The 23,100-nt window shown below is 40.5% G+C and overlaps 1 protein-coding gene across 4 annotated transcripts in view; it reads left to right on the top strand.

The window, feature by feature from the left end:
• LOC129243602 (sorbin and SH3 domain-containing protein 1) overlaps nt 1–23,100 on the top strand; it is a 139,775-nt gene that overhangs the window by 19,562 nt on the left and 97,113 nt on the right. For 2 of the 4 annotated variants that reach the window (XM_054880735.1, XM_054880736.1), the window contains exon 2: nt 15,009–22,248. The exons of 1 other annotated variant lie outside the window; for it this stretch is intronic. In XM_054880735.1, the coding sequence (XP_054736710.1) occupies nt 15,009–22,248 (7,240 nt within the window). Of the gene's footprint in view, nt 1–13,685; nt 22,249–23,100 lie in introns of those variants that run through there. One more of the 4 variants, XM_054880734.1, reaches the window with a different exon arrangement.

The raw sequence follows: 23,100 nt of genomic DNA, 5'->3' as shown, positions 1-23,100 counted from the left end.
GGTGGGCATGGGTATTTACCGATTTCGCCCATTTTCAATGCCAAAGTGCCTCAATGTAATATTTCTCCCAAGTTTCGTAGAAATATGCTAATTTTTGCTAGCGTTATTGTGCGGATGGACAGACCTGGATGTTTTTGTATATTTATCTACATATATCTATCTGGAATCCTTCATGCTGTTGCGCACAACTGTAATGTGAAGAAAATTATAATACCCATGGGCACTAGTACGCGCGGGTACAAAAAGGGTCAGTCCTCCATTTTGTCTATGCAACTAACTTAACTTTGAAAGAGTTAATAATGAAGTAGTTCGGGCATACGCCATAAATAATTATTTTCAAAATTTTAATTCATTTCATTGTGCAGCTGAAAAAACTGGAAAAAATGCATATTTTTTCGCCGTTACAGTGGCCTAACCCCGTAAGCGATTTTGGTCGAATTGCACCAAGCGTGTCAGTTGTTTTTCATTATCGTGCTAGCTGACATTTGGCTTCTCATAAAAACCATCTGTGTGCAACAACATCACCACGCATACCCCAAGCTCTGCCATAACCGTTCATGCTTCGATGAGCCGCACCAATTTGATTAACTGACTAACGAAAATCTAGCTTTTTCGTGCCCCTCAAATGGTGTTAGCAGTGTTCTAGCATGCAGAATTTGTAGAAAGTGGTTTTTGTTTGCACTCGAGTGAGGGCATTCGTGCTCTGCCCAAAGCAGCGTTTAACAGTAACAGTGGTTGTCAGTTCAACATAGCTAAACAGTTTTTTTTTTTTTTACTTTTTTTTTGTCGGGACAACTAGAAAGTGCAGCACTCAGACATTAATTGAGTCCATTGTACTACACTTGGATTCCCTTTTAATTTTCTTTAAATCTACCCGATCTCCGAAGAAATCTGAGTAAATCTTGTGGTGCCAAGGAGCCAAGATGGTCGCTTCTTAACACATCAGTGCCAAAGACCTCAAACCTGATTCGAGCGAAGGCGGGGCAGACACACAGGAAGTGTCTGAGATGCCCAACCTTTCCATGTGCTTTGCCCACAGAAAGTGGCCCGTCATCAGTCCAACCAGCCGTCTGCACTCCCCTCTGCTTAATGACAGAAGGGTTTGCGACAGTCGATCGGACATGACAGGTAACATCAGTTTTGTCCATCTGCAGCCTCTCTCAGCCTGCCAAGCTCGCTTGTGGGTAGTAGTTACCCATTTGCTAACCGTGGCCGTGATGGCCGCAGAGGGGAGTGGCAAAGCGGGCTCTGGGCCAAAGAAGTTGGCCTCAGAGCCCATCATAGCTAAGGAGTCAGAGGTCTCGTTACCCGCGATACCCACGTGTCCCGGGACCCATGTTAGCATCAGGCTATTATGTCTGCCGACATAGTTCAGCCTGGATTTACAGGACTTCACTACCCCTGATGTGGTTTGAGGATATATGGATCTGCCTCTCCATCGTTTTTCCACAACAAAGTTCATCGCTTCTTGAACTGCATACACCTCCGCTTGAAACACAGATGCATGCATTCTAAACAGTTACTTGGGGCCCAAAGCTCTAATGCGAATACCTTTTCTCAGTGGCGGCGCTAGACCAAATGTGTACGTCGGCGACATCAACTTCGCGAGGCCTCTTTACTTCGCAGTGAAAAAAAACCGTAAAATTAAGTGAGCCAAATTATAAAATAATTTATGAGTTTAACGAGTTTTATTGTTAATAAAATGATGACAAAAAATAATTACACACAAAAATTAAAATAGTTGAACTTTTCGGCTTTTATCAGCTATTTCAGCTTCGATTGACAGACCTGATAACGCGGATAGTCTGTCTTGGCTCATTGTGCTTCTCAAATAGGTTTTTAGCAATTTCAACTTTGAGAAGCTTCTCTCAGCGGAAGCTGTGCTGACCGTAACTGTGAGCTTGATTCTAATTATAATATCAACATTTGGATATATTTCTTCTAAATTATTTTCTAAAATGTATTGGATGAGTTGTTTCGCGTCATTGATAGAGTCTAGTGAATTAGTTTTAAAAAGCTGAAGTTCTTCATATAGTTCGAAAGGCTGTATTTTATTATACTGTTAATACTGTTTTCGCCTTTCCGAAGTTTTGTACCTAAATCAGTAAAATGTTTGAGAAGATCCTCTTTTGGCATAGATTTCAAATAATTGATATCATAAATAAAACCAACTTGCTCAAAATATTCATTGAGCGCTGTAAATCGACATTCGGTATCGACTATTATAGCATATTATACCACTGTGTTAAAATAAATAACTCTGAACTGCATTTCAGGAGATTCAACTGGTTTATCAGTATATTCGTAACTAAGCATTCGTTTTTTCCTGGCTATTCTTTTTTCCGTAAATTGAGACTGAATTTCATTATTTTTGTCCACAAATAATCTAGCTTCTGTTACGCTTTTTTCAAATCCCTTTTTTCGGAATTCTTGAATCTAGCTACAAAATGAACGTAAAGTATCAATAGCAACTTGCAAGTTGTCTTGAACCGATTTTTCAGTTCATTCACACATTCGATGACATCATCAAATTGTAAAAATATTGCTTTTACTGCTCCGATTCTACTCTCCCACCTCGTTTCAGACAGAATTTGTAAAGTCAATTTTAATTTACTTTTTACTATCTCCCAACGCATCCTTGACTTTGAAAACAGCACATAGATTTTATTGATAAGGCCGAAAAATGTTTTGGCTGTCGTTGAAGAGTTAACTGCATCTATCAAAAGTAAATTACAACTGTGACATCCGCATGGTGTAAAGAATGATCTTGGATTTATATTGAGTATTCTTGTTCTGATACCTTTTCTAACTCCGACCATATTAGCACCATTATCATATCCCTGTCCTCGACAGTTTTGGATATCTAGATCATTTCTTTCCAGTTCTTTTAATATTGATTTTGTTAAATACTCTGCTGTTGTTTCTGCGACGTCAATAAACCCAATGAAATGTTCTTCTACAGCTCCAGTTGACAAATTGCAAAATCTTAATATTATTGACATTTGTTCAACACGGCTTACGTCCCTGGTACAATCGAGCAAGATGGCATAGTATTTTGCTTGTTTAACCCTGTGTATAATTTCGTTAATAAATAATTTAGACATTAAAGTAATTAATTCGTTTTGGATGTCGTGGCTCGGATAAAGTTGATTAAGTTGTTTTTCATTAATACGTTGCATATGATCCCGTAATGTCGGATGATATTTAGATAACAACTTAACTAAGTCTAGAAAATTGCCAGAATTTTTACTATTGTTCAATTTCAAGGATTCTCGATGAGCTCTAAATGCCAAATTATGTGAGGCCAAGTAGTTTATTATATCTATCAATCTTTCAAACAAATTATACCAATACTTTTGGGATTCCCTAATTAATCTCTCGTTATCCTTATCTATTGTTTTACCGTGTTTGATTCCTTTAAAGAGTTCCGTCCATTTCATCATGCACTCCATGTGTCCTTGACTTTATTCATGTCTTTGCAGTATCCGACTCAGATCCTTCCAATCACAACATCCTTCTTTTACTATCTGTGTCTGCAAATGTGAAAAAAGTCTACATGGAAAGCAATAAACTTTATCTTGAGGCATGGAGTAAGGTAACCATCTGCGATATGGCGTTTCGCCGTTACTCAATTTTCTAGTATAATGAAATTTAGAAAAATGTCTTTTACTTTGGTCTTTTGGGTAATTTTCATCAGTTCACTATAGGTCTTGATCGGGAACGTTTTGAATTAAGAGATGGCGCTGCGCATCATTTAGTGGCAATACCCACTTCCCCGGATCAGATGTGGATCAGGATGTCGTTAAAAAGTTGACGTTGAGTTACCTTAACATTAGGTATACACTACAATAAAAAGAAACTTTGCACTTGCGAGTCTGCAAGTTGCCGTATGAAGAAAATTACTCTCACAACACGACAAATGAAATATAGATAAATAAACAACACGGGGATTCCCCGTCCAGAGTCTCGTGCGCCGTGTGCGAAATCGAGCGCTCGATATTGGTATTGGACGTTCATAATGAAGCGGACACACACACATTATGTTTGTATATATGCTAAACTAAAATCTTTTGCACGTATAACTGATTTATTTATTGCATTCATAGGTTTACCTGCACCCATGAATTCAATCAATAAATAAATGATAAATGCCACACACATTACTTGCAAACTTTTTGACCTCAATACAAATATCGTGTCGGGCAGTGTGTGTGAAAACGCTCACTAGAGCGAAGCCAGGATGATTGGCGAAACGAAAATAAATAGGTAACTCGCGCGTTGAAAACCACATTTTTTCTTATATTTGTGTTTAGGGTATTTCCGTTATTTACGCATTCCTCTATTAAAGCAAAGAATTGCTTACAATTTTTGCTGCATTTTAATTTAAATACAATTTTTGAGTTCGACCAATTGCCACTTTACACAAAATTAAGCAAATACATTCTTGCCTAGCGCCTCCGAGTATCTTTTCCCCGATCCACAGACACCTTTCGCTTTTCTGAGAAATACGTTGTGCATTTCCCCTTTAATAACTGTCAGCGGGATGCCGATAACCGGGTAGGAGGTCTCCTTCCTGGCAAGATCATGAGCAATTTCGTTTCCCTCTATGTTCCTATGTCCTGAAACCCAGATCAGAGAAATGTTACCTGCACACCCAAGAGATTTGATCTCTTCCTTGCAGGAGTTTACTAGTTTCGTTCTGCACCATGGCGTCGCCAGAGCCTTGATCGCGTGCGATGTTAATATCTCCCTCGCTCCCGCGTTTCCTAAGCATTTTGCTTGCCTGCAAAATCGCAAAGAATTCTGCTTGAAAAACACTAGCAGTATGCGGCATTTTAAGGGAGATAGATAAATTGGCGGATTTAAAGAAAACCCCTGCTCCGACTCCCGATTCCATCTTGGAGCCGTCATTGAAGACAGAGGTGCAATCTTTGGTGTAGATTTTGCCCTCGATCTAACCCTGCCAATTTGGAAAGATTGCCCTAGCACGTCCCTCATACTCTAGATAGATTTGCGGATAGAGAGCTATGTTCGAATTTCGAAGAAATACCGTGTTAACTGACCAAAAGAGCTACCATGTTACTTGAGAGACCTCCTTTAACTTAATTGCACTTTGAGCTGCGGTGGAAATAACGTAAAACGACTGATCTACATGACGATACGTATGCAAAACGTGTACTCCCTCCATTACCTGTAGAGATGTTGGCACTTCAACTTTTAGCATTTCATTCTAGGCGCTTCAAACTTTAATTCTTAAACTTACCTTTTAAGGCATTAGGGCTACAAGCCACAAAGCTGGCAAAATTTGGCTGGCTTAAGTTTATTGAATAAGTATAATCTTGGTCTGGGTCTTCACTGGTCTTCGGCGCTCTGGGTTTTCAAGACGATAGACTGGTTGAGATAGCCGCCTACTTTCAGATACGAAATACTTCCAGAATGAAAATAAGACTCCATTAGTAGCTATACCAAATTTTAGGAAATGTTTTTTTGTTGTTTTTTTTTTTTAATAATAATATAGAAATACAGTACTTTTTACAAGCTATAAAAACAGATTAATGCTATACAATTATGTTTTACTTTAGGAATTCGATTAAAAATAATTTAAACTTATACTTTACTTATTTCGTTTTAATGCAGAAAATTTAACATTTCTGACAGATTACAATGAAAGAATATTAGAGATTACTTAGAAACTTGTTAAAAATTCATTTAGTAAGGTTTTGAAATAAGATTGTGTGTAATAAACATCAAGGCCAATAGGATTTGAAAGTGAATTCAAATCTCTCAAAGTTCTAGAAATCGGAGTATTCGAAACTGGATTAGTTCTAGCCATCCCCAACAGAAAATGTTGTAATTACGTAAAGTTCGGTGAGGAATTTTCAAATTAATTTTCTCTGATGAGGAGTCAGTCGCTCCATTTATCAACTCGGAAACGAATGTGAGGAAGAGAATAATCTACTTTCTTTCTACTACGTAGTGATTTTAGATTAACGAGTGAGCACCGATCTTTATAGGATGGAATTGGATCAGTGAAATGCAAAGAGCGCAAAGCATACTAATATGACTTGATCTCCAAATAAAGTCAGCCTACTCGTCTTCTAGCCTCGAATGCGCAAAAGGGATATATAACAACTTTAGAGTATGTAGATAAAAAAATTGTGAGCAAATATGTCGAGTGTATGCCGGTACTGGATATGATTTTAAAAAGGTGCAATTTAAATTACTTTAAAATAAGCATCGAGCGTCAAATAACACACCAGTATCAATAATTTCACTTAGATTGGACTATCTAGAACCACCAATGCGGTAGGAAGTAGGTATAAGAGAAGAAAATTTGTAAGAGAGAGAGAATAAATTTAGTTGATATATCAGTATTACGCCAAATACTGCGATTATATTTCATTTGAAAATTTTCTAACACATTTTTGTACACAATTTCGTTTTAATATTTTGAATGTACATGCATACATAGTTTTTCGAAAAACAAAAACAAAAAACCTGCAAAACCAATCTCACACACATCAACTCCGGAAGCAAAATGTAAAAATAACCATCGCAACATTTTGGCGCTCAGGTGTCAAAGCGCGCGTCTCACCTGCTGTCGCTTAGCAAAGAAAAGACTTGTGATGACTTCCGCTAGCTAGCGCGCTCTACTCACGTTGTGTTTAGCTACGCTGCCGCATACTATTTGTGGCACTTGCCGCTTGCAGATTCGCTAATTCGCGAAAAACCTCTAACCACAAAATTGAGTAGCAGTCGCGAAATGCTGCATGCAACAGCCAATGCAATGCATTTACATACTTGTTTGATGTATTCATGTGAGCGCTGCTGGTGGACGTTCACTTGCCGCAGTCACAGTCTGTCAAGTGTCCGTTGGTGGCAACTGACAGTACTTGCTTGACCGTCGCGCCGGCAATAGGGCAACTAGCAAAAAGGGGCGCAGAAATTGCCAAACGAACACAGAATCGGCGGGAGATCCCAACCTAAAAGTGTAAAAATAAATATGTGTGTGTGTGTGTGTATGGAGTAAATAAATAATTTGCAATAAATAAAAGATTTTGAATGGCATAAAATCGCAATAAATACTCGTTCAAAATTGAATAAGAAATAAAAACAAAAAACAACTGATAGGTATAAAAATAGCCTCATGTAAATTATTACTGTATAAAAAATTTACAATGTGCAATTTTGTGTTTTTTTTTGTTTTTTCAAATGCACACAAACGTATGCACATACACATTAGGGCACATATGCCGAAACCCGCTTATATTTGTTAATTATTGAATGAGCACAATCACAAGCGATTCTACACAGCGCACACATATACGCACGTACACACATCCATACAGCTCTATCTCTATAAGCCTGTGCTTTTGTATGCCAACTTGTTTATCGCCTGAGCGATCGTTGTGGAGCAGCTGGTCGGACAGTCAGCCGCGAGCCGGTAATGCTACAGGTGACATCATCACCAATAGTAAACATAAAGCAGCAGAAGCAAAGCCACGAAACGCAAATCACAATAAACAAAGCGGTCACATTCAGTGAATTGTCGAGGGCTATGCAAACTAACAAAGTTAGGCGATGAAGAGAAGCACAAAAACTATTTCTGTATGTGCATAGAGCAAATTGCGGTGGCTTTTGGGGGTGGGAGATCACAAGCTGATAGTCGCTCAAACGCATGCATTTGCATGTTTACATATGTACATACGTACATACGTACATATGTATACATTTTTTGTGAATGCTTTGAATAAAAACCAATTATTTCCAGCGCGTTCTTATTAATTAGTGCTACAAAAGTAGAGCAGAAATTGAAGCTTAGCTCAGATTATTCAACAAAAAAATAAAAATTAAAATTAAAAAAATACATAAAAAATCAACATATAAACAAAGTTGACGGCTAGCGCTAGTTTTCGCGAATTTTTGTGCTAATCAATTTAAAAACTAATCTCTACACTCAAGTGCGAAGAAAAAAGTGAGAATGGCGAACAATAAAGTTGGCTAGCGCTAGCATTGAAGCACAAATGACTCAAACTAATCAGCCAGTTTTAAGAGTATTTATTTGCTTAAGCTTAAATTTAATTAATTATTTAAAATGATACATACACGAAAGTAGTTTTTATTTGTACATGTTCTTGTACAGGGTGGATCAAATCCAAGTTTCTGTTTGCATAACAGGTTGTTTAATATAACAAAAAAATACACTTTCTGGATCACTTTTCACTTGAGCAGTGTTGATAATTATTAGGGAGCATAATGATGCTACACATCTTCGGCCAGATTTTCCACAAAAATCTGGAAAATCCCTCAATTACCCAAAAAATTCCACAAATTCCCAAAGAGTTCAAAACACATTTTTCAGTCGTGGAAGTAAAATTGATATATCAAAGGTCTTTCAAGTAGTATATAATAACTAAGCGGCTCCTCTTTTTATGTCATCTTTGACATTTTTTAGGAGTTAAATCACCAAATTTGAACGATGGAGCAACGCGTTAAAATTATTGAAACTTATTATGGCCGAAACTAAAGAGTCGATCTTTAAGAAGAACAAATCGGAAAATTCCTAATTTCTTCGGTGGGAATAATCATCCGAATAAATCGACAATTCATCCGCTGGTGAAATCAAGAAACTGGCTCTGTCGATGATAGAAAAGGCATATAGACTGGCAGACCAAAAACAGGGCGTTCTGTTGAGATTATTGCTGCTGTAGCGCGAAGTGATGCTGAATATCAATATCTCGACGATTTTACCTTTAGAAGTGGTCATGGTGGACACTTAAATCACATAAATATAATTATTAAGCGCGGTATTTTGAATCAAAATAGTAGCGCCATCTAAGCGCGTCTTTTGAAAGACCCTTTACATAGATATATTTATTTTTTTATTGCAAAAATCTTACGCTATTATTTGAAAAGAAATCGGAAGACGTACCTTATGATCTGAGAGTACCGGGAATGTTTAAATAAAACAAAACAGAGTTCAATTTCAGTCAAATTTATTTTATCTCCTTCAAAATATGACCCGTCTGAAGCAACACACATGTGCCAACGTTTAACCCAGTCCTCCATGCATCCCTAGGTCGACGAAGGAATGGCCTTCAACTCCTTCCACGAACTGGTAACTTTAACTTCGGAAACAAAACAAGTCGCACGGGGCCATATTAGGTGAATACGGTGCTTGCACGATAGTATTTACTATTTACAGTTCGGGCTCGGTGCGATGGAGCGCTATCATCATGCAAAATCCAATAATTTTTTGCCCACATTTTCGGCCGGCCAGGCAGACACTAATGATCCGATGGCGCTAAAAAGTGACAGATGTGTGTCTTACAGCCCTACGAACATAAGAAAAAAATATGAATCGGTTCTCATGTGCGCGGTTCGTTTAAATTAAAAGTTCCCGGTACTTTCTGATCATAGGGTATTTGAATCTAAAAATTATAATTCTTTGAAAAAGTGATCAAAAACTAAACACAAAGCTAGATGAAAAACAGAAGCTTTATAGAAACAAAAAAAAAATTGTTTTCAACACAATTATCCTCCAACCATAAATTTTAAAAGATTTCTTCACATTCATAACCACCATTTATAACATTAGCCTGATATAAATACCCATCTGGACATTTATTTAAACATTTGTATGGGTTTTCCACGGAATTCTAAAAACATCGGACTTTAAGGAGCTTCTTGAATGCATTTTTTATTGATATGTAGCCTGATACATATGCACTTTGATTGATGGACAGAACGCGCTAGCGGTTGAACGATTAATTATATAAGAAGGACAGTTATTCATAGTTGAATTCTGATCAATTGTGCATTGATAATTGGATTATATTTTTAAATGTAAAAATGTCTCATTTTTCACTTTAGATAATTTTTTCATTAAAATGTCCCACCATCTGGCTTTAGTATTCATTTCAATTTCAAAACGAATTGAAAACTCTTAAAGCTCTGAAAAATCAAAACTTTTGCAAAGACGGTTTTTAGGTTCAGTGCTACCCCATATGCTCTACATTAAAAAAAAATATGAAGAAAAAGAACAAAAGCAATTAATACTCGCTCGAAAATGAAAACGTTCGTGGGCAACATAAATTTTTTTTATTTCGATGAAATAAATCACATTTATTGTTATTTCTTGAATTTTTGGAATTATTTGTGGTGTTTCAAAAAGATATGCTTCCAAATAGTGCTTCGAGTTTCTCAATTTTTTTGAAAGGGAGTGCCCTAACTATCCACTAGTTTCCAAACTAAGTGAAGTGTTGCATAAACTGTGTCTTTATAAAAACATAACTGAATTAATATGAAATTAATTATCGTTCGCGAGTATGTCGATTCGCCATCGATCTAAGCAACTCAACATCCAAGACATCAACCTGATGGAAATTTGTAACAAAAATCTCAGATTATTCGCAAGATCAAATTGATGCATTCATTGTAACGGCAGTTCCTTCCTAATTGCGAAAGAAATAAGAACTGTTGAAGCCGCCAGTGAACTTCTATGAACTTCGCGAACAGATTTCATTTTTTTTTTCGAAGTAAATTTCCACAAATTGGAAGCGTTGTTCTGGCGTTAAACGATTCACGATGACTTGCCAAACCTTACCGAATATGAATGTCAATACAGTTTGCCATCCTCAGCTGTCAAACCATAGTTATCGATATCGATGGTTGTCATGAAGCTAAAAAACACGCAAAAGAAATTTCGACATACTTGAAAGTGTGTGTGACCTGATTGTACTCAACATGGCTTACTTTGTAGAAAAACTCAAATGGAGGGACCTACAGTTTTATACCGCCCCCGAGCGGCAGCTGGGTTTTTATGCGGACCTTTTTCAAGGGAGAAATATATTTGGAGATTTGCCATTGTCTGCCGAGAGGCAACTGCTATTAGAAAAAACGGGAGCGTTTCATTTTACTATCATCATCTTCACTGAATTTACTTCAAACTAATTTACTAGTTGAAATATAACTCGATATGAAGTCTATTTGATTTTTTTTTTTTTAAACTGAATTAAATTCCCTAAAATTTTTCATTTTCGTTTAATAAATGATAACCAACTTGGCAGGTTCGAGTTTGAATTGGTGAGAAAAATATTTTCCACATTAATTTTATTTACATAGATGGGTAAATATTTATATATTTGTGTTTCTCGGTATTGCCAAAATCAACGGCAGAGAGAATACAAAAGTTCGCGCATATCGCGGGAGCGTCAGTTGTTAAGTTGACGTAATGTTTGATTTTTGTTTACATTTTTTGTAAACAAATTATTTTTTATTCTCCTTACAGTTAAACTTAACGTTTCATTTTTGATTTACAAAGTTTCGCTATTTATACACCTTCCACGCAATTCTCCATTAAAGCGCATTTACAACTACGTCATGACTCAAAATTACTCTCAGAGTTCCACTTTAAGTCTTCAGTCTTGCAATACTTACCAAAATTCATTCTAATCTCCCATTTTTCTAAGAAAAAACTTACCACCAATTGTGGTAGAAAAACTTAACAGCTGTATTAGTATATATTCTAGCGAAAAATATTCAACTCTTCCTACAAAAATAAACTAATTTTAAACTGTAGGCGGCATTCAGTTCACATGAAAGGTTTTTTTACAAATACTTTCTATACCATTTTTTGTAATATTCTCCAATCGGTAACAGAAAAGGAAGACAGATTGTGATTGATGATTATAAAGAGGCAAAGCAATTAGCGAGCTTAATTGATTACTGAGACTTACTTAGCATCATTAAGAAAAACCATTTTTTTTTTAATTTTGCTTATGCCACTCGGTTTGTTAACTATTAGTACTAATGCCACGTTCACATTATACTCGAAAATTCAATTCGCCTACGATACGTGAACTGCAGTTCTTCATAAGCTTATGAAATAGGTATTTGAAACACCTTGTGCTCGTTTACAAACTCAAAAGCTCCGAGTTGCAATTCAAGCTGGCAGCCACTACTGTTTTGAGGTTTTCGGAATTCTCAGAGAGTATCTTACAGCCCAGACAGAAGGTGGCGTTAATCGAGTTTAACGACTTAATTTGGAATTATCCTAGAAATTAAGTGCAACTAATGCGAATTGACAACTTGACTTAATTTTCATAATTTAAGTGGATTGGGGGATTTTTCGATGGCAACATTGCCGAAAAATGGCAATTAGTATCAATCTATTGTGAATGAAAAATAATGAAACTTTTTTCAAAGAAGAACAAGAAAGACTGGATGCAATACTAGTTCGCACTAACGCGATTGAAATAGCATTATATTTCGGAGCAGTTTGAAAAATTGCAATTTACAATTTTTTTAATAAATAATTATTTCCTAGTACCTGTGCAGCTAATAGCCGTATTTGTTGGATGCGGTCCATATTTTACTGACAAAACTATCCAATTAGCTAATTAGCTATTCACTAATCCTCGTAACAACCGTCTGTGATCTACAATTTTAATCAGAATTAACTGTACCCGTAATCTCGATTAACACCGACGTCTGTTTAGGCTTATATCCATCTAAAGGGGACAATCAAGGGAGTTAGTTGTAACGAACTATATACTTACATAACCAGTAAATACAGTGTAAGCGCCATTATACTCGTATACATGTTTATTTATATAATTTTAATATCTAATAATCTGAAACTTCGGAAATACTGTAATCTGTACCATGACGAAATTTGGAAAAAAACCGCAAGTTTGTCTAAAAACTGTAGTTTGCAGTTAAAACTATGAATCGGGCAACGTTGTACATGACTAAAGTTACCGAATAACGAATAACGGCAATAATGAGCTCGATGTGAATACCACTATTACTTTTATAGGCATGTCCGGTATCTAAGTTGTACACCGATTGTGATTGTAATAATTTACAGTTTTGTTTTAATACAGTTCAGTTGGCTTTCGCTGAAACATTTTCTGTAGTCTCATTTTCATAAATTAGAAAATAAATACAGTAGATTCTGTTTTTATGCGGTATATACGTTCCGCAAGAAACAGCATAAAAAAACCCAGCATAAAAAAAGCTACCAGTTCTATAGTAAAACTATAGATACGTTTCAAAAGTGCTAAGAACCGCATAAATCTAAAATAATGTAATAAAATCGCATAAAAAAAGGGTACTAGTCCCATATTATAACAAAAAATTGTGTTTTTGAAAATTATATCTTTATTTAAGAAACGTCAGAATCGAAAAATAAATTTACATCGTCAGAAATAGAATCAGACAATACCAGCATGTTGCGCATTCGTTTAGGATTTGGCGTAAAATCACTTCCGTCACTTGAGGAAATGTACACGTCTGATCTGGATGGTGATGCAGGCGGTTCCATACCTGTAAGGTTAGCATTTTTGATGTAGTGTGTGATGAGTTTTTGCTTAGCTGGTTTAGAATCTTGTTTATATGTACAATTCCCGATAGGTTTAATTAATTTTTAATTTAAAAAAAACCGCACTATTTCAAAACCGCATAAAAACAGAGTCTACTGTATCATACATTTTGCGATCTGATCTCTTACCCGTCATTTATAAAATTAATAGCTATTGAAAAACATGTTCTATCCAAACAATCTCGCAATAATTATACTTTCACTTCTTTATTAGCTTCGCAGCGCGCTCTCAGTCATACCCTGTATTCGTTGTTGCCAAACCGAAAATGCCTGTTTAGTATATTTTTATAATACACAACACATACAAACAACACATACACAAACTAGAATCATTAATTTTGCTATTTAGCTTTTCCCACCTCCCTCCGCCCAGTCCTGAACTGAAAATATGTGTGGGAAACTAGCGCTCAAAAAACATTCAAATTTCACTCGCACTTCTATTTCCGTGGCCAGACCACTCGCAGCGGCAGCGTACTCACAAAATCTGCCGCTCATTTGGCGCACCAAGCAAACCAACTAGGTAACCAACAACTGTTGTAGCTACAAACAAAAAGTCAACAAAAAAGAAAACGAAAGAAAAAAATAGCAATAAATGTTATTAATGTCGAGAGCGCGACCAAAACATTGCCCGCATTGTACAATTCAGTTCAATACAGCGACTCTCCGTGACGTGCGAGCGAGCGGGTGAGCTAACGATCGCGCGCCGTCCGCGCACAAGAGCAAACGAAGCGCGAAATTTTTCAGAACTTTTCCCTTTAACTACTCAAAATTTTCTCTGTGGTTTTCGAAAACAAATCGAGTGAAACATTTTTCTTATTACGCGTATGCAAGCACTTACATATGTGCATATGTGAATTTCGAAAAAGTCAGCTACGACCGATGTTGCTATTGCTGTTATGAAATCGACTGAGTGCGTGTGTATGAGTGCCAAATACCTAGAAACAAAAAACCAACGGCAACAGTTTTCTAAAAGCATATCCAAAATTTGGTTTCCCGAAGCCTAAAAGGCAACAATATTGTATGCATACATAACATACATATGTACTATATGTGCGACATTTAGGGAAGTGCGCGTGCCCAATAATGTCTGGCGGTCCGTCCGCCAGCAGCATGATTATCCGTTGTATGCTCACCGCTCGCCGGTCGGTGGTACTTTGTTGAACGCTTAGAGGCTATCGCTCAGTATTTTCACAGACCTACAGTCGAACAGAATGCGTCAACGATTTTCGACAACCGAAACGAACAAGAAGCAGCAGCGTAAATAGCAGCAACTGCAAACGAATTAGCGGAAATTTTGAAATACGCAATACGAATTTCAATTGATTGAGCAAACTTTTTCATACGCAGCAAATTTCATTAAAATAATTATTTTTTTCCTGGGCACCCGACCTTAGTCACCACAAAATTACGCTGAAAAATCACCGCAACGCAACCAGAACGAGAACGTGCGCGGTTGACCCAATTGTCATAGTGGTAGTAGTACTGAGACATTTGTACACAAGGCGCACATTTTGAGCACGGGCCAAAGAATTAGTCAATCAATAGTGATCGGCAATCGATCGCGTTGAGTAAGAAACAAGTGCAATAAATATTTATTTGTGATATAATGCCAAATTATCGCCAGAAAAACAAGAAACACAAGAATAAAAATCGTCAGAAGAACCAACAACAAAACCAAACCCAACAACAAGATAAAAGTAAAAACCAAAATCAACAAGAAAATCAACAAACCAGTCAAAGCCGTCAGGAAACCGGCAAAAAAGACAATCAAAGTCAGAGTCGAAGTCAACGAGAGCAATCTAATCAGCCGCAACCACCGAAACCACTAAAATCCCCAACACCTACTGCCAACCTTTCACCTCCGCTTGTCACAGAAGGCGAAGCAAACTCTACACAACTGCACGCGAGCTCACAAGATGTGCGGAAAGTAGACTCAACCGCTCCTACTGTTGCGTTCGTCCAGTGTGACAATTTCAATTCGAACGATTCCGATGCTGCTACTGCACCCACTACCAGCCACCAAGCGATCAGAACCGCAGTTGACCGCGAAGAGTGCAACCGAGTGGAAGATGCAGATGCAGATGTATATTTTTCGAAATTAGATAATACGGAAGCGGCACACAGCGAAACAGTGACAAGTGCGGGTGGAGTGAGCGGTGTGATAGACTCTGCGATGGGTAATAAAGAGTCAAAAACATCCATCAAAGGTACAAAGATGGCAACAACGGCAGAAACGGTAGCAGCATCGTCTGATTTGCGCGGCATGACCAGACCAGATCGCAGCATACTCGGTGCCAGAGAGTTGGACACGTTGCAACCAATGTCCAAAACGCAAATGGCTAAAGTGATTGTGCACCGAATAGCACGAGAGGCAAGTGAAGAGGAAGACAAGCACAAGAAAAATGGAGACATTGACAAGGTCGAACAAGTGGCGAACACTGGCGACAAGTTGCACAGAAGGGTCACTGAGGTGCCGGACGGGTATAACGTAGATGTGATACATGAACAACAAAAGCAATCAACAAACATACAGACGGCTGTGAATGGCAGACAACTTGCACAACAACCAGCGGACGGTGCCGATTTAGCACGCAAATCACAGCAATCAAAAGTGATCATACATAAGATCGAAAAGGAAGAGGGGGAAGAGTTGGCGGAAAAGCAATTGAAAGCACAGCCGAAATTCATCGTACAGAATGAGCGAACGAGCAAAGTGGATGCTAAGAAATCACAGTCCAGTGAAGGTGCTAAAGTCATCGTGCATAAGATAGAGCGGGAGATGGGGAATCGGGAAGCGACCGCCAGTGTCGTCGTACAACAAGCTATTCCTGATCAAAAACCAACTATAACCGAAGCCATCGCAGAAAGTACCAGCACGACAGGTATGTGTAATCAGCTAAACGATGAAGGTAAAGTCATTATACACCACATCCAACAATACACCGAATCAACATCGCCTCTCAACTATCAAGTCGAACTGCCTGATGCTGATAGCCCCACATCACAACTGGGTAGGTCCAAACAATCGATACTCAATAAACATGTCGTACAAATACAAGAGCTCAGCGATGAAAGCTCCAGCGAGTACAATGACAACCCTCCATTAATTAGCGAAGCCGAGTCGGAGACGGAATCAGCAGCTGGCGCATGCGCACTGGACTATGCGCAGAGCATACGCACATTATCACCCGATTCCGATGATAACTACGAGGTTGCATGTAAGCTGCCCGCCACCCCAAGTCAGGAACAGCAGGACTTAAAGCAGCGTCGCGCACAAAAACGTGTCGCACTAGAAACACATTTTCTGCCCCAGCTGCTAAGTCCGCGCTATTTGGACAGTATTATTGAGGAGAATAGCGATATGAGTGACACACGTAGTGATTGTTCTGAAAATCCGCTGATGACAACACTCTCCGGTGACGATTTGCATGACCCATCAGTGGCAAAAGTGCGTAAAGCCAACGAGATATTTCCGCGCAGCAATCTGGACTTTTCCCGGCGTCATGCAAAAAAGCAGCTTGGCGCGTTGCCAAAAAAACCCTCACCGATACGCGAGGAGCCAGTAGCCATGGTAGTGGCGGCTAAGATAATCGACGCTACAACACCAGCACAAGAAAGTTGTATACGTTTGTCCAGTGAGCACACACCCGAATCGGAAGCAGCTGAAGTAATATATTTGAGTAGCTCGGCATCTAGCAGCCTATCCGATCTAGTCGAGCTCGATGCGGAGGCAGAGGGCGATGATGAGCGGGAAGACAGCTGTCGTTCAATGATCGACCTCGACACGGACGTGCGAGAAATCATAACAAAACCGGTCAGCGAGGAGCAAGTAGCCATCACAAACATACTAAGTGATAGCCGCGAGAGTACACCTGTTAATCAGGCATCAACAAAGCTGTCAGAAAATAATGAAACGCAAAAAAGTATTGCAATTAACAATAGAAGTGTTGAGCAAATAACGGCAGCCACTATTGGCACAAATATTGACACTAACACAGCGAACATCGCGATCATTAATCCCATCGAAAGTAGAATATTTGAGAATTTGAAAAGCTTGCAATTGTTAGCAGAGCCAAGTGGTGAGCACACACTCTCCTCCGGTGGTGGCGCAACAACAATAGCATATAACCGCGCGGCAACCACTACTAGCGAGTCGGAGACGGAGACCGAGATGAGCTCAGAGACAATAACGGAGAGGTGTGAATATTTGCGCAGCTCGGATACTGGCGGTAGCAGCAGCAGCCTGAATAGCAGCATCGAAGTGAAATATCCGCCAGCCACAACTGCGACTAGTGATAGTTTAAACGTTGACCCAGCAGTGCTGCTTAAAAATATTGAATTGGAAATGAATAGCGTGCGCGATATTCTAAACTCACATACGGTAGAACCGAATACAATAACAACGTCGTGCGGGAATGCCGTCGATACGCGTTCGAGTGAATTAAATTTTGATCATATTAATAGTGCACAGAAAGCTTCGCCCTCGCCTCCGCCCATACCACCACCACCCACCAGTGCTAGTGCTAGTGATTTTCATAGTGATTTTACAGGTTCTCAAATACAGCAACAACCACTGTCGACAGCTCCACCACCCATACCCACACGCGCCATACATGAATCCACCTATGTTCAAACACACACAACAGAACAAAAGAGCCCACAAACAACAAACTCACTTTGCTCCACTAATCCCGCTTTGACCTCATTGTCCTTGCTCGCTCGCCAGGAATCCGCCGAGTCCCATTGCTCCGACAGTACCCAACACAGTCAATGCACGGCCATCAATGTTGGCTCACGCCCACATACAGATAATGAGATGACGCCACCACTGACAGCAACCTCCCCCATTTCAGATGAACAGCAGCAACGTCAGTACAATTACTGGAAGAACACAGATGGAGAAGACAATGCATCTCAGCTTCCCACTAATAGCGATTTGAAGCAGTCGAGTGACAAAAAGGATGCATCCATTAAAAAACTACGTCTACTATGCACCGAAACATTGGCATCCATGCCGTTTGGCGAAGAAGTGCTTGTAGAGCTGGCCACAGTAGCGCAGAATATAGGTGAGTTACAAGGAAAACCGCCAACGCAAACACAAGAGCAGAATTTGGTAGCGCAACAAAAGACAGACGGCACTATGCCATACCCGCTGCCCCAGTTGCCGCACATAAGCGAACTGCAATTGTCGATCACGGACGAGCAACCGCATACAAGTGCGCCATCATCGACATTGCAGCGCACAACGCCGAGCAGTGCCACCTCCACAACTACTACCCACACAGTGGTCATTAAACAGCTCGGCGGTCCGGAAGACAAAGAGCGTGATCTCACCACTGCGAAAGTAAGGCATTCACCATCACCTCCACCAGTGCCGGCACCTCCCTCGCACTACATCGATGCGCCATGGCTAGGCATGCCAACGTCAGCCGATCCAAATGTGCTGGTTTGTCTATCGCCCGCGCAACAACAGCAGTTAACATCTCCTTCCTCACAGCAGCCACCAGTTGGTGCCCAGAAGCAGACCGATCAACTTTTGGATGCGCATCGGAAATTTCTGGAACGACGTGGCTATCATGAATTCACCGAAGAACAGGTGAAAAAAATCAATACTGAACTGCAGCAAGAGGAGCAGCAGATATTGAAAACGGCAGCGTACATGAAGAAATTACGTAAAAGCCTCACGCCACCACCGCCACCAGTGCCACCACCGCCAGTGCCATCGAAGAGCTCCGAAACGGCGGCGAAAGCACAAAGTCAAGTAAGAACAACATCGACTACCTCGTCGATCGGGTCGAGTATAACTAGCAGCCAGCGCGTTTATGACGCAACAAATTATAGAAATGCTAATGAGCAAACAACAGCCACTTTCGCAAATGGAGAAGAGCAACATCAGCAGAATCAAACGAACCAGTCACAACCACAGCGCTTGCTATTGCTAAGACAGAACAATGGCGAGGCAGCTGATGCTGATGCTGCTGTTGTTTCCGTCGCTGGCTCATCATCACAACAACAGGCATCATCGCTTGAAAATAACTCAAGGCAATCGAGTGCCGCTGCTGCTGCACAGGGTGGCGCACCAGCAGCTGAAAGAAAGCAGCCAGCCACCAGCGTCGATTCTCGCCAGTATTCAAACGCAAACGCGTCCGAACCAACCAATATTAGAGCGTTCGATTCGCACGGTGGTAATAATTACGCAAATAGCAGCTTTCCATCAGCCTCAGGCAAAATGCAAAGTGTCGAGAGTGAATTGGCGAAAATGTTTCCATCCATGGGTTCAAGCAATATTTTCGATAGCAATCGTAAGCGCTTCTCTAATATAGAATCATCTACAGCATCGCCTGGTGACACCTACTGCGTCCAACTGCAGAGTACGCTGCCTAAGCGGTACTCCAATATCGAGACGCGCTCATATGAAGCTAAGAAACGCATAGAGAATGGACAAGTCGTCTATGACTACAGCAATTCCCAGCACGAGCGGCAGTCGGATGGCGATAAGTCCTTGGATAGCGCATCCACACCCTCTTTGCTGCATTTCCCCGTAAAGGAACCATCCAAAGAAACTTTACAATATCCCTTTGCTGGCGATGGCACGTCAAGCAGAAGCGGAAATAGTGAAATTATGTCAGCAATAAAATTAAATACAACAGAGAATGCAAAAACAACCACCGAAGAAACAAACGAAAAAGCAAACGAAATAAACATGACAAATTTCGCCTACCCTGGCGCCACCACATCCACAACCAACACTTCTTTTGCGAGCTCATCCCACTTCGCCGATCATTCGTTTGGCGGAGCAGCGGATGCCACAAAAAGAGAAGATCATATTAAAAATAGCCAAGCGAATGGTGGCAGTGTGGGTCCATCCTCAAGTGGTGGTGACGGCAGCGGCAACGCTTATGAAGAATTTAGGCAACGTGCCAAAGCAACAGCGGGCGCATTTGGTGCTTTTAGTGAGACGCCAGCCACCGCACCACCGCTCGGCGAAAGCAATAAGCATTCCGCTTTCAATTTCCAACATGACAAACTGTTCAAGGACTTTGATGCTCTGTCGCAACAATTAAATATGGAGCTCGAAGAGGGTAAGGCGCACCGCCAGCAGCGCGAAAAGTCTGCATCACTTTACGATCTCAGTCGTACACAGTGGAATTTCAAGGATCATTTCGATCAGCTGAAGAAGCAACGTCACGAGCATATGCAAGAGTTGGAACGCGAAATTGAGCGTTCTGCGCGCTCTCGTCAATTGAAGGGCTGGGCAAATGGTGGCAACAAAGACGCAAATAATCCGCCTGCTACCGGACGCACATATGATATACCCATACATATTGAACAGCGCAATGGCAATAATAGCGTGCACTCCAATGGTTATGCGCAAGCTACCTCCGATAGAAGCTCAATGCCCAGGGAACAAACACAACAACGTTCATACCACATACCCATTGTAATGGAGAATGGCGCTGCACCTAAGGTGCCACCATCGCCAGCACAATATGACACAGTAGATGATGCATCTCGCTTCCGACGTGCTGAATCTATGTTCAATCTCTCAGAGAACACACAACGTACACAGCCGCAAGCACAACAACCGCTTAACAACTACGATCGCCCGCAATCTGCTGCTGCAGATGATTGGGCACGCTATGCCAGCGACTTTGGCTCATCCGAAAATATCACGCGTCCTTTCGCGCGTGAGGTGGAGATTTGCTATCAGCGTCAACGGCCACGTACTATACGCGCGCCACGGCTTTCCGCTTCCACCAACGATCTCTCGTCCAACTCGCAGTACTTCGACAACTACAACGCTTACAATGTGCGCCGCTCGCATGCGCCGTTGTTGCAACCTGTGGCACAACAGCAACGTCCACACCACGCTAGTTGCTACTCAGTGCTCGAGCGCGATCCTAATCCTACATACATAAGCACCACAACGCGACGTGGCGTCTCACCAGCACCAGTATCGCCTGCCGTGCAATCAACTACGCAAGAGCCGCTCTACAGTCCGCATGCGCCAGAGCGACAGCGACGTGCGTCCTTGCCACGCGAAATACAGGAACAACAGCTCAAATATATCAGTAGCAAAGAAGAAGAGTTGCGCATGGAATTTGATCGCCTACAGAATGAACGACGCCGACTCATGGAAGAGTTGAATAATCCGCCAGCTACACTGCAAATGCCACAGCATCCTATGCGTGACATATACCGGCCAGCGCCAAAGTTGCCCACACTCACTGAGGATGAAGTGTTCCGTCAACAGATGGCCGAAGAGTGGCTGAGTAAGGTGGCTGAGCGCGAGGAGCGGCGTTTGCAGAAGATAATCAAGATTTCTAAGGTGAACGAGACACAACAGGGACACCAACCGCACGAACCGCCACATCCCAAGACCGACATCAGCGATGAGTTTCTCAAGCGTGTGAAAGAACGACGCAACAAGTTGGCTATGCCGCCCGATAGCGATTGGGAGAGCGGAGCCGAGTCGCAGCCAGTTGCGCCAGGACATGCGAGCGAAAGTGATGCAGAAGTGCCGCCAGTAAAAGTGATTGAGGGCAAGTCCGAGACAGATTTGCGGCAGTTACCGCGTCATCTACGCGAATTCGCGCGCTTTTCTAATCACAATGAAGAGAAAATCGACGGTGGCCATAGGGTGGTGCATCAGGAGGAGGAGCGTAGGCAAGAGGCGAATGCGAATTCGATGAGTAGTGCATTGAAGAAATCATCTGTGGTGAAAACTGTGAAGATAGCAAGACAACCGGAAATCATGGGCCAGCCTAGTCAAAGGTTGCCAGCTAGTGTGCAACAGCAACAGCAACAACAACAGCAACAACAACAACAAGGGCACAGCCGTACGACTAGCGGCGGCGAACAGGGTGAGTGCATGCAATGTGTGAACGCTCCTACCATACCAGTTTCTCGTAAATTATTTGCTTCAGCTTCTAGTACTACTACTACCAACTCCAAATCCAACTCCAATTCCTCGACTACCACTATCACTACTGCTACCGATACTGACACTACAGCTACACCAATAACTACTGCTCCAAGCGACAATGTCGTTGAAACGGGTAATACTGAATCTATCGAATCCACCGCAACCCTGCCTGCTATAATTGGTGCTGGTAGCTTTTTGGGTACTGCGATCGTAGTCGGCTTGTCTATCTGGAGTGCTTTTCATTAGATTAAAATTAGAGCAGAAATTAGAGTAGAAAACTAAATTTTCAAAAGACTTTCAAAAAACGTTAATAAGCTTTTCTTGTTTTGAGAATTAAAAAAATATTTATGACTTGTTTCTCTTCTAAAGGAAAATAAAAAAAAAAAATCTCGCACCAAGCCCACTCACGACTCGCAGCCGCATAAACCTCATTTCTCTCAATCAAATCATCTAGACATGCCAAAAAATTGTTCATTTAAAGAGGCTAATTCAAATGTATTCTGCAATATATGTATGTTTAATTAGGAAGAAAAATAATAACAATATAATATATTAAAGTACTTAAATTTCTCATCCGCATAAATTCGAACAAAAACTGTCAACATACATACATACATTGGTGTAAAATATGCTTTATGTAACTCTCCAAATATCCGGATACCCTCCTACCTCCAAACTCTGTAACTACTCTTCTCATCGGTACCTCATCGGCAATGTAATTCATCCAAACATACGTAACTACATACATATGTGGCTTTTTGTAAATACTTCTCAACTTCAACTCCAGTAT

Source organism: Anastrepha obliqua, chromosome 4, assembly GCF_027943255.1.
Source record: "Anastrepha obliqua isolate idAnaObli1 chromosome 4, idAnaObli1_1.0, whole genome shotgun sequence".
In the NCBI taxonomy this organism is placed as follows: domain Eukaryota; kingdom Metazoa; phylum Arthropoda; class Insecta; order Diptera; family Tephritidae; genus Anastrepha; species Anastrepha obliqua.
The sequence above is the reverse complement of the archived record's forward strand: the minus strand, read 5'-3'. Positions and strand labels throughout refer to the sequence as shown.